The sequence below is a fragment of the Triplophysa rosa genome, linkage group LG15 (assembly GCF_024868665.1).
Source record: "Triplophysa rosa linkage group LG15, Trosa_1v2, whole genome shotgun sequence".
Classification (NCBI taxonomy): domain Eukaryota; kingdom Metazoa; phylum Chordata; class Actinopteri; order Cypriniformes; family Nemacheilidae; genus Triplophysa; species Triplophysa rosa.
The window spans coordinates 7,123,499-7,141,194 of record NC_079904.1 but is presented as its reverse complement, the minus strand read 5'-3'; the positions used below and the strand labels follow the sequence as shown (position 1 = coordinate 7,141,194).

The 17,696-nt window shown below is 43.3% G+C and overlaps 1 protein-coding gene across 3 annotated transcripts in view; it reads right to left on the bottom strand.

Annotated features, from left to right (window-relative positions):
- Window positions 1-17,696, bottom strand: part of hmcn1 (hemicentin 1) — a 73,219-nt gene that overhangs the window by 10,910 nt on the left and 44,613 nt on the right. For 2 of the 3 annotated variants that reach the window (XM_057352943.1, XM_057352945.1), the window contains exons 37-80: window positions 17,531-17,632; window positions 17,254-17,430; window positions 17,013-17,164; window positions 16,805-16,928; window positions 16,216-16,391; window positions 15,801-15,897; window positions 15,086-15,208; window positions 14,835-14,990; window positions 14,368-14,646; window positions 13,883-14,050; window positions 12,773-12,886; window positions 12,548-12,634; window positions 12,268-12,459; window positions 12,009-12,182; window positions 11,792-11,905; window positions 11,533-11,678; window positions 11,296-11,446; window positions 10,779-10,961; window positions 10,582-10,695; window positions 10,226-10,413; window positions 9,991-10,087; window positions 9,599-9,760; window positions 9,405-9,518; window positions 9,073-9,275; window positions 8,887-8,968; window positions 8,517-8,648; window positions 8,261-8,410; window positions 7,964-8,123; window positions 7,696-7,820; window positions 4,600-4,783; window positions 4,412-4,509; window positions 3,979-4,257; window positions 3,710-3,906; window positions 3,376-3,457; window positions 3,128-3,264; window positions 2,853-2,994; window positions 2,593-2,737; window positions 2,386-2,513; window positions 1,579-1,735; window positions 1,283-1,404; window positions 1,033-1,197; window positions 839-946; window positions 609-746; window positions 360-494 (exon numbers count right to left, since the gene is read on the bottom strand). In XM_057352943.1, coding sequence (XP_057208926.1) covers window positions 360-494; window positions 609-746; window positions 839-946; window positions 1,033-1,197; window positions 1,283-1,404; window positions 1,579-1,735; window positions 2,386-2,513; window positions 2,593-2,737; window positions 2,853-2,994; window positions 3,128-3,264; window positions 3,376-3,457; window positions 3,710-3,906; window positions 3,979-4,257; window positions 4,412-4,509; window positions 4,600-4,783; window positions 7,696-7,820; window positions 7,964-8,123; window positions 8,261-8,410; window positions 8,517-8,648; window positions 8,887-8,968; window positions 9,073-9,275; window positions 9,405-9,518; window positions 9,599-9,760; window positions 9,991-10,087; window positions 10,226-10,413; window positions 10,582-10,695; window positions 10,779-10,961; window positions 11,296-11,446; window positions 11,533-11,678; window positions 11,792-11,905; window positions 12,009-12,182; window positions 12,268-12,459; window positions 12,548-12,634; window positions 12,773-12,886; window positions 13,883-14,050; window positions 14,368-14,646; window positions 14,835-14,990; window positions 15,086-15,208; window positions 15,801-15,897; window positions 16,216-16,391; window positions 16,805-16,928; window positions 17,013-17,164; window positions 17,254-17,430; window positions 17,531-17,632 — 6,459 coding nt within the window. The remainder of the gene's footprint in view (window positions 1-359; window positions 495-608; window positions 747-838; window positions 947-1,032; window positions 1,198-1,282; window positions 1,405-1,578; window positions 1,736-2,385; window positions 2,514-2,592; window positions 2,738-2,852; window positions 2,995-3,127; window positions 3,265-3,375; window positions 3,458-3,709; window positions 3,907-3,978; window positions 4,258-4,411; window positions 4,510-4,599; window positions 4,784-7,695; window positions 7,821-7,963; window positions 8,124-8,260; window positions 8,411-8,516; window positions 8,649-8,886; window positions 8,969-9,072; window positions 9,276-9,404; window positions 9,519-9,598; window positions 9,761-9,990; window positions 10,088-10,225; window positions 10,414-10,581; window positions 10,696-10,778; window positions 10,962-11,295; window positions 11,447-11,532; window positions 11,679-11,791; window positions 11,906-12,008; window positions 12,183-12,267; window positions 12,460-12,547; window positions 12,635-12,772; window positions 12,887-13,882; window positions 14,051-14,367; window positions 14,647-14,834; window positions 14,991-15,085; window positions 15,209-15,800; window positions 15,898-16,215; window positions 16,392-16,804; window positions 16,929-17,012; window positions 17,165-17,253; window positions 17,431-17,530; window positions 17,633-17,696) is intronic. The other variant, XM_057352944.1, reaches the window with a different exon arrangement.

Here is a 17,696-nt window from a genome sequence, read left to right as displayed (position 1 = left end):
TCTTTTAGCAGATGATATTGAAGTCCATATCAAGAAGTTTTACTTGCAAAATAAATGTTAATGAACACCTTTCTGTGTTTCTCTGGAAGAAAATCTTTAATTTGTTTATTAAATAAGTTTAAAAGTTAAAGAATCTTTAATTAGTGTAAAGTAGGCTTGGTACATGATTTTCTGGGGGTGAAATAATTTTCAGTCTCAGAAAATGTTATATTAATGTTTAGATACTGCATGTCGGCCAATATATCGGTTATCGGCTTCCAATGTTCAAGAATGATCGGTTATCGTTATCGGCCAAAATGCACATATCAGTGCATCCCTAATTCAAACTTAACTTTAAGCCCAGTCTATGCAATTCTAACCTTGCACTCTAAGTTTGGTTTTTCCAAGTGCCGTGCCTGCTGGATTCTGAGCCACACACATGTAGGTTCCTGAATCTTCCACTTTGGCTTTGGAGATCTGTAAACCACCGTTGGGAAGCACCGTCAAAACTCCTCCTATTGAGAAAAGACATTCAGTAGGTGTCTACTCTCCTCATTAAGTTTGCAGTAGATGTTATTGAAAACACAGTAAAGCCACCGCATACAGAACAACCTGAGTTTTGCTTTCACCTGTGGTAAAGATGTTGATACCCTCTTTCTGCCAGGTGATTGTTGGGCGAGGAGAGCCTGTTGCTCTGCAGGGCAGAGTCACATGGTTGTTCAGGATTACATCCAGTGTTGAAGGGTGTGACTGTATCACTGGGGGATCTGAGATAAACAAAAAGACACGAGATTTATTCATCACAGGAGTGTCGAAATTATCGTATGCTGTGAATTTTTTTGCATGTGTTGTCTCGTACCGTGTACTGTGAGCTGAACGTGCCGGTGGGCGGTGCCTGCAGCGTTTTTAGCCACACACGTGTAACGGCCTGAGTGGCTGAGCTGTGCGGTGGTGATCTCAAGAGGGCCTGTGAAGAAACCGGGAAGCAACATTTAAATGTATAAGAATGTTTTTTTATTTAATGTAAAATTGTTTTTTATAATATAACAAAACCTGATGGCAGTATCGTGTATCCCTCTCCATTTTCGGCTAGTCTTAATCCATCTTTGCTCCAGTATAAAGTGGGATGAGGAACACCGGATGCAGTACAGCCGATGACCACCGGAGACAGTCTGCTCACAACAAGCTCTGTGACCTCATCAGCAATAGAGGGAGGAACTATAAAGGAAAAACAAACATGAGCTCTCCCTAAAAGTTTGAAATCCTCAAAAATGAATGACATATATGTCAGTAGAGAATTCACCGTGAACAGTCAGTTGAATTGCTCTGCTTTCCTGTCCTGCCTCATTGGATACATCACACTCGTACACTGCTGTGTCATCAACTGTGGGTGCTATGACGACCAGAGACCCTGAAGACAGCAGCCTGAGGATAGATTGTAAACTGATTAACTGGGAACCAAATGTCTTAGTTTGTACTGTTTAAGTCAACACAAAATGACATGAAGTTGTTTGACTTTAAGCATCAGGGTCATGTTGTGTGATTCAAAACTGATACAGTGAGAGGTGATAAGAGGAGAGGGAGGAAACCTGGCTGAACCTGTACATATTCTGGTTCTGGTCAGTGTTAAGAGCTTGAGTGTTTTTAGTCCAGCTGACGGAGGGCTTGGGGATGCCGGTGGCCTCACAGGAGAGGGTCGTCTGAACGTTCACCGTCACAGTGATGTTAGTGGGACCCTTGGCGATGGAGGGCGGCACTTGAGTGAGAGAAAATATTTGTGATACTGTGTGTTAGAAGAAACAGGATGTACATGAGAGATTATCCGTTTTGGGGAAATCTTGGAAAATTAAACATCTTTACATATACACGGTTTCAAAGCAACGATATAAACAAACGGTACTACGCATGCGCATGTTCGTGGACTGCCTTTAACTTCCGGTACACATTTGCAAATAATAGAATGCCTGTAGATTATTTCTGATAACAAGCAAAAGAAACCGAGAAGAAGCGTTACTTGGCTTAACTTGCCTCTCCATTATTTTGAATTTAGACTGCCATACCAAGCTCAACCACTAGATGTCAATGTCCCATACGTTTTCTTTAAACGCAAAAAAACTACAGGATCCATTCAACAAATCATTTATTTAATACAATTATTATACAATAAAATAATAATATAATTGAATATTAACATAAATTATATTCAATATAAATAGTTATATTATTAGACCGATAAACAAACACAGACCGGAAGTTAACGGCAGTCCAGGCACGCACGTCTGACAAAACCGTCTATATCGACAAGTTCATAATCAAATCAGCCCTCAAATTTCCCCAATTGAAAAATCTCATGTTCAATTACAGTATCATCTTGCAAACATGGATGTACAGTATTTGCATACTCACCATAGACCTGCAGATCAACTCTCTTACGCTCTGTGCCCGCCTGATTGGTGGCCATGCAAAGGTAGCGACCCGTATCAGTTACCTGTGCTGAGAGGATCCGGAGGGAGCCATCCACACCAAACCTGTACCTAACCGGGTGACATGCGCATATGGGGGGTTATGAATTGAAAAGCTGTGAACTTCCCTAAAGTGATCTTTGATACTGACTTGGGGTTGTTTCCTGCCAGGATGGATCCACCTTTTCTCCAGGTGATGCGTGGAGCAGGTACTCCATTCACGGCACACTCTAGCACAACCTCTTGATTGACATGAACCCACACAGACTGAGGACCATCTTTAATTGTGGGAGGAACTGCACAGCAAGCACATTAAACCAGTTCAATCTACTTAGTGACACCACAGGAAGCAAACACACACACACATACTCATACAATATATGATTTCACACAGTATTGTACGTTTTTTACCATTGACACTGAGGTTAAAGTGTCGCCTGGTTTCTCCGGCAACATTGCTGGCCACGCAGGTGTACTGGGCAGCATCTCCCAATTCTGCATTATTGATCTGTAGATATCGGCCGCTAGAGAGGACACGTACCCGTGGGGACACCTGGGGCAAAGATAGGCACATGAATTCTCCTTTTTCATCACTGAGAACTTACAGTATCAGTGATACAGAATGTGGTCAGGCTGAACATACAATGTACTGTAAGAATACCAATAATGCTAAATAATAAAGATACCTTCAGAAGCGCTCCATCTTTGAGCCAACTGAGTGCTGGAGGCGGAACTGCATCTGATTTACACTCAAGGGTCACCTGTCGGTTTTTCAGAACAGACACGTCCTGGACACCTCTGTCTCCAGCGATGTTGGGTGGAACTGTTGACATATTAACATCATGACTTCAAATCATTACTTCAAATTTTACGGATGTTTTGAACTTTTGAAAATCTTGGTCATTTGAACTGACACTCTCTTTGAAAGACCCACCATGTACTCTGACAAGAAATTCTTTATCATCATCTCCAGCAGGACTGGAGGCCAAACAGGTGTATCTTCCAGTGTTCTCCACCTGCACATGTTTGTAAATATGTGCAGGTTAGCAAAAGTAGGTTCACACATAGGGCAAAACATTTTACAACTTCAATTTTAACAAGTAGGATGTGTTCCTGGATCAACATCCCAATCAATCAATCATAGCCCTGACATTTGGGTTAGGTTTTGGTTTAGGTCTACAGTAGGATCGCTTTATAAGAATTGTGACCAATTAACAAGTCCAACTTCTTTCACATTGTGTATCATTGGAGAGGCTCATCCATCTTACCTGAGCAGAAGCAACTCTGAGCACCTCTCCGTCTCTCAGGAGCCGTATGCTGTCTGTAAGAGGCAGCGGCCGCCCATCCTTCAGCCAGGTGAGAGTGGGTACAGGTATGCCTTCAGCCTCACACACCAGCTCTAAGATATGATTTACCACCGCAGAGACCTCAGTGGCCGCACCAGAACCGTTAATCCGCGGTGGGTCTGGAAGAGGCGACAGATATCAACGAGTGTTTTAAAAAGGTGTAAATTTGGTCTTGTTGTACTTTCTCATACCAAGCACTTTGAGGCTGAAGTGGCGGCTCGCATCTCCAGCCTGGTTACGTGCGTTGCAGGTGTAGCGTCCGGTGTGGTCGACCCTTGCAAGAGAAATTTGCAGAGTGCTGTTTTGGTTTGTGAGTGACAACTGGGAGTCTTTAGGCAACGCGGCATCGTTTCTCAGCCAGGTGATGGTTGGGCTGGGCGTCCCATCTACGAGGCAGATGAAAGTGGCTAAATTTCCTTTCACGACTGTCACTTCCTCTGTGCTGCCTGCTCCATCCAAACTGGGAGGAACTAAGAACAACATCATTTAGTATGCATGGATTGGGTACCTTACCTGATAAGATGATAAGATGTTCACAGTTGAAATGTTAAAACGTTCACATTGGGAATAACGGACTAGCCAATCAGAATCTAGTATTCCACAGCACCTGCAATAAAGACTCACCATGCACCTGCAGATTGTAGTATCTGTTGTCCACTCCAGCTCTGTTGGAGGCCACACAAGTATATGTGCCTCCATCGGAAACCTGTGCACGAGCAATGCTAACACAGGAAATTACAATCAGACACATTTGGTAACACAACTAGATCCATTCAGCTGACATCATGTTTTGAACATGTGGAATCTCTTACCGAAGGACCTGGCCTGCAGACAAAAGGCGGATCTGTGAGGACACTGGCAGCGGCAGTCCGTTCTTCAGCCAGTTGAGCTGCGGAGGTGGAGAACCACTGGCTACGCATTCCATATTTATTGAGCTGTCCAGCACCGCGGTCAGTTCCTTGGCCTCAGGCCCGTTCCCCTGGATCAGAGGAGGAACTGCAAACAGGACATGAAGCTATCAGATGTCTGGGAAAAGACTATCTTTGGCTCTGGATTCATTCTGCAGTTTGTAATAAAATGAGAAACGTTCCATCTCTTGCTCTCTTTAAGGGAAACACCCGTACAGAGCTCAACAGTACTGAGTGTTTCAACTAAGCCAGGTTGAGATTTCTACTTGCAAAAATTTTCACTAGCCGGATAAAAACGTTATATTTTATTTTTTGCAGTGTATTTTTGTGTCAGAAAAACATTAAATTCAATTTTCTGCAACACCATGAAGCGATGGCAGTTTTCCAACACAACTTCTATACTAGCTAGCTAGATAATGTTGTTACTGTTGAGCCCTGCTATACTGCCATCCAAAGGCAAAGCACAGTAACTACACATTTGGTCAAAATTGAGTTAAGGTCTATAATGGGCTTTGTGACATCTGCTCTGTCTTGTGACAAAGTCTCCTGGTTCAATTTTATCCCGTTTCTGAGAAACGAGAGAGTTAAAATTGCAGTAACTACAAAATCCAAGCTAATACCAAGGCAAACTGCAGTAAGTGAAGTTACTGCGTTCTGGTTTTGTTTTCCTGGCTTTGACACCGCAGATACTGCGGTCTGCCTTGGTAACCGTAACACTCACACAGAACTAACAAGCCAACCAGCTCGCCTACCATGGCACAATCCCGCGGTCAAATAATGGTGGAACTCGCGTTAAAACGCAAATATCCAAAGACGGGTAAGGAAGATAGCAAAATATTAACTCCTAGCAAGGCAAATGACGGCTTTATAAAAAAGTAACATTAACTAGCCTGCCACTAGCAAATTAAACAGACATTAGCCTACCTTCTCCATTGACGGCAATACCCACTCTGACACTCATAATGATAATCTGATTTATAATTGCGTTGATGTTCGTTGATTCGGACATCTTTCAGGCAGATTCCAATTGTCGTCACAAGGGTTACTCCCTCAAAAGTTTGCTGGCTCTGGTAAAGTTATTGTTATGCGCAATTAGCTAACAATAGCTGCGCCTCCTCAGCAAAGTGACAACCCGATGTGCACCCGGCATCAACAGAAGTAGATGTCAATCCACTTTTCTTCTTCTTCTTGTTTAATGACGAATACCTCCTCAGGAGCATTATCGCCACCTACTCCAGGCTACTGGATGTCAAATTAAACTTACATAGGCAATGAGTTTGAATTTTGAAATCAATCCGCCTGTGTTTGCAATCCACAATTTGCAAACCACGTTAGATCACATGATCGAGACCGAATAAGTCAGCCTTAATTGCCAACTCAATACAACGATGGATGCAACCGGTTTTATGATTATAGATTTTATTTCATAATCAGTAAATATAACAGAACTGATCAGTTTAATTAGTGTCCTGTCATATTTGTCCGGTGGTCCAGCCGGCGTCCAGTCCGGTGCAGCCGGCGTCCAGTCCGGTGGTGCAGCCGGCGTCCAGTCCAGTGGTGCTGCCGATGTCCTGTCCAGTGTCCAGTCCGATGCAGCCGGCGTCCAGTCCAGTGTCCAGTTTGGTGCAGCCGGCGTCCAGTCCAGTGTCCAGTTTGGTGCAGCCGGCGTCCAGTCCGGTGCAGCCGGCGTCCAGTCCGGCATCCAGTCCTGTGTCCAGTCCGGTGATCCAGCCGGTGTCGCAGCCGGCCTTCCAGCCGGCGTCAAGCCCTGTCCAGCCGGCCTTCCAGCCGGTCCCTTGTCCGGAAGCCAAGCCGGCCCCGGGGAGACCCCCAGGGTCAAGGACTGTCCCCCCAGGACTCCCCCTAAGTCCCCTAGGACTACGCGCCCTCTAGCGCAGCCGGGGACTGGGACTTCTCCCCACCCCCATGGACTGCCCCCTATGGGCCCTGGTTTGGCCCCTCCCATGTTTGTTATTTTTGATGTCCCACCCTAGTCCTGTTTTTGTTGTGTCTTGTCTGCCCTTGATTTTGTTTTCTTTGTTTTGCCTTGTCCTGTCTGTCTCCCAGTCTGTCTTGTCTCGTCCGTCTACCCCTTGGTGAGCACCTGGAGGTGCTCATTAAAGGGGGGGCTTCTGTCATGGCTCTGCTTCATTTAGTCATGTTTTTCTTGGTCCTGTAGCAGAGCCATGACAAAGTCTTTGGTTATGTGTGGAGAGAAACATATTATTGTCCTTTTGACAATAATATACGTTCTCTCCAGTGTCTCGTCATTGGCCCCGCTCCTCTCGTTTCCTTGTTATCTTTCCCTGAGTGTTTTAGTACCCACACCTGCCCTGTGTTAATTATCCCTCGTTTGTATTCCCTATATAATACCCTCATGTTTCATTGTCCTGTGTCGGTCATTGTGTGTGCTATGTGCCTTGTGTTTCCAGTACGTCGTGTTACTCGTGTCATGTCCAGCTTTTTCGCCTGTTCCTGTTTCCCGCTGTTTCGTCCATTGTAGTAAGTGTTAGTTTAGTTAATCCTTGTCTAAGTTTATGTGAGTCCAGTGTTTAGTCAGGTTACGTCCCTGTTACTTGTTTGATTTTCTTATTGTATTGAGTTTTTCCCCATCGTGGGTTTTTGTTTTGTGTTTTATATATATTAAAGTCTTGTTTAACCCCTTCACCACCGTCTGCCTGCATTTGGGTTCTCTTCCACTGTGATCCTTGACAAGATACTGCACTTTGCTTTTGCAATAGTGTTTTAGTTGTGTAGGGTCATCCAAAGGCAGAGTGCAGTATCTGCATTTTGGTGGTCAAAGGTCACATCAGTGGTCATGGTTTTTATCTATAAAAAATGTCTTCCTAATAAGGCATTACATAAATGCATTACCCCTAATCTACCCACAACACGTTTGACTGGCTGGTGTAAAAACTTTAAAGGCATTTTTCTCAGTTTCAGTGTTTGCGTAGTTACTGCACTTTGCCTTTGTAGGGCAGTATAAAGATCTCAACTCACCGTAGACATTTAAGTTGAATATTCTGTCTTCCTCTCCAGCCTGATTGGTGGCCACACATGTGTATTTCCCATTGTCAGATTTGTGGACGGCTGTCACAGTTAATGTGCTACCATCAGGGCTGATTCTGGAGTCCCCAAGGAAAATAATGTGTTTACATAATTTGTTATTTCATGTACGATTATCATTATCACATGTAATATTACCCTGAACTAAACCTTAAATAAGTATGCAGAGAATACACTGAAGAGTTTTTGGCAATGCTCTCACTTGATGTTACTCTGGGCAGTTCTGCTAAGTGTCTTTCCATCCTTCAGCCACTGGATCTCAGGGGTTGGAGTCCCTTCGGCACGGCACACCAGCTGGATGCTGTCATTTAGCAGAACGCTCATCTCACTGGGTAACTCAGATCCTGCGATGTTTGGTGGGACTGAGGAAAACAGATACAGTAAACTCAGAGTTCGATTTAATTCATGGTTTTTTCAATGACGCTTTTTTAATGCTCAAGTGTGCTGATTGGTTGCCAGTTGGTTTCTATGGTGTTGTTGTTCTCCAGTTTGTCTTAACCTTGTATCGTAAGATGGTAGTTCTTGCGAGCTTTGCCCTCCACATTGGATGCCACACAGGTGTAAGTGCCACTGTCAGATAACTGTGAGCGGGCAATCTGCAGCTTACTGCCCCCAGACAGGATGTGCATCTCCAGAGACTCCAAATTCTCTAAAAAAAAATAAGAAACAAAAGTATAAGTTAAATTTCAAGGGTGATTCCCATGATCCTAAACAGGATTTATAAGAGTTATACTGTAAAGAATGGATGGGCTCACCAATTACTCTGCCGTTTTTCAGCCAGGTGAGGGAGGGTGGGGGGATTCCTGTGGCGTCACAAGCAAAAATGACGGGATTACTGAGGGTTTCTGTCACACGCTCCACTGCTGGGCCATCCAGCTTGGGGGGAACTGCAAAAAGATTACAGGTAGAGGCTTAATAAATACAATCTTAAATACAAAAGTAAAACCAAAAGTGTGAATACATGTGTTCAATGCACAAAATAAGCTAAACGCTGTATATCAATCCATATTGCTAGGGTGTTCTGTTTTACTCTCCACCATCAAAAACGGCATAGAAAACACCTCTGAAGTGCTCCATTGGGTATTCGTTTAAATAGCAGTTTATATATTGTATTTAGTTTCTCACCATGAATGTTGAGATGGAAGTTCTTGTCCACTTGACCTGCTACATTTGTGGCCTTACAGACGTACTGGCCTGTATCTGACACCTGAAAGAGAGAGACAGAGAGAAAGGGAGTGGTACAGCAGATTTAGTTAGTTTTGAATTCTCACAAAAACTGAATCCAAAGCTAACACTTGTTCATTTGCACACCTCAGTCTCTCTAAGTTGCAGCATTTGTCCATCAGCCAGTATGCGCAGGTTAGTGGTCTCAGTGACTAGCCGTCCATTCTTGAACCACGTGATGATGGGAGGAGGCACAGCATTAGATTCACACTCCAGAGTGGCAGATTTACCCGCTCGTACGTTTAAGACCACTGGAAAATCTCCACCGTTGTGTCTGATACTGGGGGGCACTAAGGAGATCATTAGTGTAGGTCAGTACCCTCCTCACAAGATGTCATATTTTGCCTTGTTTTACTTTAGGTTCACAACAAGCAAACAAAAAACACAAATACTGTTCAAATACATACAGACACACTAACCATATACTGTCAGATGAATGAGCTTTTGGGCTTCTCCTGCTGGGTTGATGGCCACACAACTGTATTTCCCACCATCAGACATCTTTGCCTTTAGAATCTGGAGAGTACGACCGCCTAAAAAAAGAGTAGAGACAGAATGACGTATTACATACAGTTTGCAGTATAATGTGTATAATGTGAGTATGAGTGTGTACCGGGCATTATAAGTGTGTTGGTGCTGGCTTGCACAGGTCTCCTGTCTTTAAACCAACTGAGTGTGGGAGGTGGGAGTCCAGTGGCCTCACAGCTTAGAGATATGAAGTTATTTACCACCACGGTCACATTCTCCTCTCTGGCGCCCACAATAGAGGGAGTCACTGTTAACATGAACATAAAAAATGGTGTCATCTGTTATAAATCCATACTTGAATGAATCAATATTATAAACGTACCAATTAATTATAATTTATTTTGAACTAAAAACTTATGAGCAATAACTTTATTTATAGATATAGATCAATTATAAAAACACTAGGATTACCCCCAGGTAAGCCCTAGGAAAATTTGGACACAAGAAGGAACAGGTTTTATATAAAGATAAACTCACCATGCACATGAAGATTAAAGTATTTCTCTGCTGCTCCGGCTAAGTTCTGAGCAACACACACATAACGTCCGGTATCTGTCACCTGTGCATTCAAAATCTGCAACACACAAATAAACAGATGCCATTTACTGTATAAAATACACTTTCTTTCAAAATAATAGAAGGTTCATGGAAAATATAGAAAATCACTGGCAAATTTATCTCATTTCCATGTAAAAAGGTTTCTGTCACACACCTGCAATGTCCTCCCATTGGACAGAAGTCTGTGTGTGCTGTCTTGAGCGACAGGTTGACTGTCTTTGATCCAGCTGATTTTGGGGGCGGGGCTTCCATCCACCTGGCATTCAAGTAATGTGGTCTTGTTAACCAGCACTGTGACGTCATTGGGCAGGTCACCATCTGCACCACGAATCGACGGGGGCACTATGAAAATCCAAACACACAAACACCTTAAAGACACATATGTAAGCACATACAAAATCTAGGCCTCAAAAAGTCACTTCACCTAAAAAGTCATGAAAAAAATGATCTTACATCATTATCCAGTAATCAAGAATGACACTATAAATGTTCAATTCAGCTTGGACTCACCCAACACCCTGACATCATACTGGATTGAGTCTTCTCCAGCGTCATTCACAGCCACACAGGTGTATCTCCCGGAATCCTCTTCCTGGGCCCGAGGGATCTGAAGGACCCGTCCGCCTGTGTGAAAGAAAACAAGTCTTGCCAATTTCTACACAAACACAAAACATGATATCAATGACAAACAAATCAATGCTTGTCACCTGGCAGAATGAGTACTTTATCATTGGAGGACAGCAGGTGTCCATCTTTGTACCAGGTGAGCATTGGAGGCGGGACAGCATTGGTCTCACAGTACAGTGAGATGTGATTATTAAGAATCACATCCTTTACATCTCCATTATTACCAGAATCAGAGTCACCAGAGCCTCGAAAACTAGGGGGAACTGAGAGACAGACAAACTATTAGCATTACAAATAGAGACACAATCAAAAGAAAAATGTGAATAACAGTTAAAAGAGACAAAGACAGGCTTAAAGCATCACAGACAGAGATAAAATCAAAAGACAACTGTAAAACATACATAAAAGAGCTAACAAAATGATTTTAAATGTGATTCTACTGGGAAGTTTACTGTTTAACGACCCAATAACAGCTACATCAACTAGCCACTAGGGGGAGACATCCTCCTGAAATTAGATCTGCTTCACTCAAAAGCCAGTCTCATAGCGAATTTCCTCACTATGGCGATCGACACAAACTTGAAAAACCCTGTTCACCTTGTATATTTACATCAAAGTCCTTCTCATCCTCTCCAGCGATGTTGGTGGCTACGCAGGTGTATCGGCCTGTATCGGACACCTGAGTGTGTTTAATCTGAACTATCCGTCCGTTAGCTGTAATCGCGATGTGACCATCTCCTTTCAGCATCTAAAAAATGAGAAAACAAGTCAAATTCAACATTTTGAATCAGTGTTCAGAATCAGGTTCATTTGTATGGGCTTTGTGTTTCTCACCTGTCCATCCTTATACCACACTAATGTTGGAGTCGGGACGGCTTGAGCTTCACACTCCAGAGTAAGGGTATTATTAACCTTAATTTTGACTTCTTTTGGGGCCAGACTCTCTCCTGGAATGTCATTTTTGTTGATAACCGGAGGGACTGCAGAATAGAGACGAACAAACAGGATACAGAGAATTAGCACATGTAAGGAACATTCAGCTACACCACATGTGGCGATGTTGTCACGTAAATACTTCAGTTCTCACACGCACCGAAAACTTTGACCTCATAGTTCTTCAGTGTCTCTCCGGCTTCATTAGTCGCCACACAGGTATATCTCCCAGCATCCTCTTCTTTGGCATTCAGGATCTGTAAAGTGCGGCCACCTGACAAGAGAAGACATTTATAACAGATTGATGAAAAGTTTGATGAATGGTTCAGGTAGATGTTTTTGAGGATATCAGCCGACATTAAATATTGAGTTCTGACCTGGAAGTACCCTGACGTTGCGGCTCGATTCAAAGGGCGTGCCATCTTTGAGCCACGTGATGATGGCAGGAGGGTACGACTGAGCTTCACAAATGAGAGAGGTGGGGCTGTTCAGCGTCACAGTGACCTCTTCAGCCAAACCTTCAGGATCAGAACCAGCAATAGTGGGAGAAACTGGACAAATAAACATAAATAGGGTTAGATATACCCATAGAGGATCACAAAAAACACATGCGCACCTAACACATTTATGACATACCCAACACATTCAGGTTGAAATGTCTGCTCCGGTCTCCCGCACTGTTTGATGCCAAGCAGCTATACCTGCCTGTGTCGGCCACCTGTGATCCACTGATCTGAAGGAACCGGCCGTTTGACATCACCTGCAGCCTCGCATCACCAGCCAATGGCTGCCCATCCTTCAGCCATGTGATTTCTGGCACCGGATTACCTTGACATTTGAGGTTAACAGCAGGTTAGACATCAAACCCAGAAGACATGTTGTAGATACAGATAAGCTTGCTGTCTGCGTCACATACCGGTGACCTCACAGGCGAAGATGACGTTCTGATTCTCCTTCACCTTCACATTCTCCACTGTTCCCTCATTGATAATGCTGGGTGGTACTGGGGATGACGGAAAAAATCAAACAACAAATTTTAAAGTCTGCGTTCATAGTTGTGATCTATTAGTTCCCCTTTCTCTTCCATCAAGGCAGCTAACTAAATAGTTTAGGTGAAGTATCATGTACAGTGTTGTGTTACCCAGGACGTTTAGGTCAAAGTTCTTCCTTTCCTCTCCAGCAGAGTTGGACACAATGCAGGTGTATCTCCCAGCATCCTCGCTTGCAGCATGCATCAAACGCAATCCTCGGCCGCCTGATGAGATTACAAACATACTGTATATAAAATTCACTTATAACAGCAATTGTGGCCGGCAGCCAGAATGTTTTCTGCATGTTGAGGTTTAAGATTCCTCGGGAATTGCTTAATCTGAGAAGAAGTCTGCAGAATTAATAATGAATCGGATGTTCAAACAGCGAGAAAGTTCAGAGTTTCAATTTGTCTCAGTAAACCACAGTGGATCAATGTCCTCGTTGTTTAGTAGGAAACGAGAGGCTTTAAGTCAACAGCTGTTTAAACAAAGCTTAAACCGTCAACATGAGTCAAACAACCCATTTTCACTCACAGCTTCTATAAACAAATAATTATCTCAATCCAGGAGAGCACTAAACTGATCACCTGAATAAATACGGCCCTGTTCTTTCATCCCTTGAGTCCATCTCTCATATAGAGGAAAAAAGTGTGGTCCGTCTGAATGAATCTGTTGATATGATTTGCTTTCCAGGCAGTAAAGCTAACAATGCTAATCCTCCATTGGCATATAACTGAATGAAGATGTGATCAATAATGTGGTCATCATAGAGTCCGATCCCAAGATTCCATGCTCTGTTTTCTGTCCAGCTGTCTGTGGCATCCACAGTCTGAGATACCTCAACACGTTCATTTACAATGTGGTATATTTTACAGGGGTGACCTCTGGCGGTTTATGATGTCTGAAGTTACAATGATGGATGTTCCTTATACTTGCTGCAGACGGAGGATCAGTCTCTGTTTACGCTGGAAGCTGTTAATGGAAAGACTTCGCATGTTCAAATATAAGAACAGCTGTCCTACTGTGTTCCTTCTCAATTATTCTTTGATCTGTGGTGTTTGGCTGCTTTCTTAAACTATCTCCTTACATCTTATTTCATTAGAGTTTTTACACCTGGTTAACTTCATCCTCCTTTTGTATGGGACTATTCAACTAGACTCAGGTGGTCTAGACGTTCTGGAGCACACACACAAGCAGTCGTAAGAGTAGGGGCTGTCTACCTGAGATGACCCGAACTGAGCTGGACATGTTGAGTGGCTGGCCGTCTTTGAGCCAGGTGATGGCCGGCGGAGGCATTCCAGAGGCTTCACAGGTCAGAACAACGGGGTTTTTCACAACAACACTCACGTTTTCTGGCACCTGCGTCTGCCCGATAATGGTGGGAGGAACTGAAACGATAGAGATAAGTGTATGTCAAAGATTTGTATTATAACGCATAAACTTTAGTTAAGCTTGTATTTGTGTCATTATTTTAAAAATACAGTATATTTGTAATGCTAAAATTTTTTTAATAGGAAACATGTTATGTGAGCCAAATGGTGGACATCAGAGATGGCTAACATACAAGCCAAAATTTTGCAAACTGCTCTGAGACTTAGCGATATAAGCAAGTGGGACAAATAGTTTTTTTCACGTAACCTAAAATAGAGATATAAATGAAATCATAATAACATAACAATTACTCATCTCTCTCTATTCCTCTCACCGTGTACATTAACGTCATATTTCCTGTCAGCCTGGCCGGCCACATTGACAGCGATGCAAGTGTAACGTCCAGTGTCGGCCACCTGAGCAACCCGGATCCGTAACAACCTTCCCTCATTAAGTATCTGAGCCCTGCGGCCAGTCAGGGGTCTGCCATCCTTCAGCCATGAAATGGCAGGTCTGGGTAGTCCGTCTGCTTCACACTGTAAAGTGACATCTCCACCTCGTGTCACGATCTTCTCATGCAGACTTTGAGTTGAGGAGCTGATGGAGGGCCGAACTGTTTGCAACCAAGAAAAAGATAACGCATTCACATTTAGACACCCAGAGCAACTACTGTATTCTTTCATGACCTCAGTATTACAAGCACCATGTTCTACCAACTGAGCTCCAAGAACACTCTATGGTAACATAAGAAGGATAATCGGATCGTTGTGTGGTGTGTTTGTGTATAAGCCGTTGATGTACCGTAGACTTGCAGGCTGTATTCCTTCATTGCACTGCCAGCTGCACTGGAGGCCAGACAAGTGTAAGAAGAAGCATCTGTTCTCTCAGCGCAGGAGATCTGCAGCTGACGTCCACCAGACAGAATGCGAACACGAGAGTCTCCCTGCAACTCTGAGCCTGAGACGTGCATATATACAGTTTTATGGATTTTTGCATGTTCTATCAATAGAAATAATGATGACGTGGTGAGGGTCGTATAACGTTGGTATTACCGTCTTTCTTCCATGTGAGACTGGGAGGAGGAATCCCACTGGACTCACACACAAGTGTGATGTGGCTTCCCTCAATCACAGTCAGAGGAGACACCTCATCAGATCCACGAATACTGGGAGGAACTGGGAAAACAAAAGAGCGGAAACAGATGATGAACAGAGGCAGTGAGGGGAGAGGTTCATCATTTAATGTGACATCATGACTTATATCACTTCCCATAATCCATCTTATGCGTGTCACCTTACAACACTGCAATCACAATAATGGACATTGTAAAAGCGAAAGTGAACGAATAACAAAGTTATTGGCTTGGGAAAAAAGGAGTCGACTACGAATCACGTGAACGAGTCGCCTGTGAATCTAATTTCAGTTCCGGGTCAGATTTGCGTCACTCCGTGTAATGCCCGCCAACGTTCCATTTGCGACACTGCACACGGTAGACCAATCACAGCAGACTAGACCATCTGACCCATCAGATCAGAGTAGGCTGACAGAAAGGAGGGGATTAGACAGATGAATCGCTGAACGAATCATTTGAGAGTCAGTCAAGAAGTGAGGGAATAATACCTACCTATTATTAGAAAATTAAAAAAAAAAACACGGTGTTTTTACACCGTGTATGTACGTAAACTTGTTGTTGGACACTCCATAAACCAAAGTAGGACCTAAAAATACACAAAATATTTACTCTTTAAGAACGAATATGGAACTCACCCCACACATTCAGGTTATAGTTCTTCTCTGTTTTTCCTGCCACATTGGTGGCTTCACATGTGTATCTGCCTGTGTCCTGCACTTGCGCGCTGTCAATCTGCAAACAAAAAAAACTATTTAGCACGTCGCTGTGAGATTGCTAAGGTAGTTGTTAGATGATTGATGTATTATAGATGGTTTCAGCAGCAACAATATAAGCAAACGTTATGTGGCACAAACTTAACTTCCGGTAGACCTCCACAAAGAATCTATAACTGCTGAGTAGTTGTAGTTTAATTTAATTTAATACAATCAATATACAATAAAATATGAATATGAATTAAATATAAAATAAATTGTTATACTAAAACCAAACATAGACCGGAAATTAACTTCGGGCCAGCGCGTGCGTCCGATGAAACCGTCTATACTGTACCTTAAGATAGCTCTGATCCTCTGACAGACTGAGTCCAGGCTTTCTATATAGTGGTCGACCGTCTTTCCTCCAGCTCAGCGCAGGAGGAGGGATGGCATCGCTCTGACAATGCAGCTGCACAGCCTGACCAATCAGAACAGTGTTGTTCACCTCCTCACCCATGATGTTGGGCGGCACTGGGGAACACAGACATCAAAAAGGCATATTTTCAGTTATCTAAACCAGTGGTTCTCAAACTAGGGGCCGTGGCCCCCTGGGGTGCCCCAAGATGGATCCAGGGGGTCCACAGATTTTGTGGCATTTGATGAAATATAGAAATTTATCATAGATTTTATGCAATGAAACATCATAAAAATAAGACCACCAGACAAAAGAATTGATGTTCCAGCATTGTATAACCGAATACATATTAAAATTCTAAAGTCTTTATTTGGGGGACCGCAAAGCAATGGACCCTACACAAAGGGGGCCTTACAAAGAAAAAGTTTGAGAAGCACTGATCTAAACCATCAGAATGTTTCTCTATGTTAACGAAAAGCAAACATGCCCAAAATTTCAATGGGTTTGGAGTTGTATTTTTTAAACTCACCATACACGCGTAGCTCGTATTCTCTGTGCTGTTCCCCACCTGCGTTCACAGCCACACAGGTGTAATGACCCGTGTCACCCACTTGTGCACTAACAAACGACAATATTCTGCCACCTGACAGTATCTAAAAACAGAGAAAAACAAAATTAACATTCATAATATGTAATACGGATATGTGGACATGATGGCATCCCAAACACACACAGACCTGGATGCCATCCGAGAAGCTAGAGACAGGGCTGCCATCTTTGAGCCACGTGAGGCTGGGCACAGGAAGTCCTGAGGCTTCACACTCCAATCTGATTGGATCATTTACCACCACTGTTATCATTCCACCTTTACTCGATATAGAGGGAGGAACTAACAAAGAGAGAACATAAGAACCGTTAACTGACAAATAATCATGTAACCAGACATTTGACTAACTGGTAAATGAATACAGTACTCACCATAAACCTGCAAGCTGTGTGTGAGCTCTGTGCTGCCGGCAACATTGATGGCCACACACTTGTAGAGTCCAGCGTCTGACACCTGCGCACGGTCAATCTCCAGCACCTGACCTCTGCTCAAAATATTAACCCCTGCAGCGCTGGTCAACGGACGACCATCCTTATACCACGTCACAGCTGAAGCGAATAAAGAGAAAAGAAATACAGACGAATCTATACCAGCATCCATCTCTACTTTTGTGAACAATTAGCCGGTTTGACGTGTCGTGGGACTCACCTGGTAGAGGACTTCCTGTTGCCTTGCATTTCAGCTGAATCTGGAATCCAGCAAGGATGGTTTCATTGAGTATCTCTCCAGCATTCTGGATGCTGGGAGGTTCTATAAAACACAAATACATACAAATCAGCAAATTACTCTAATACTCTAACGCTGAACTATAATT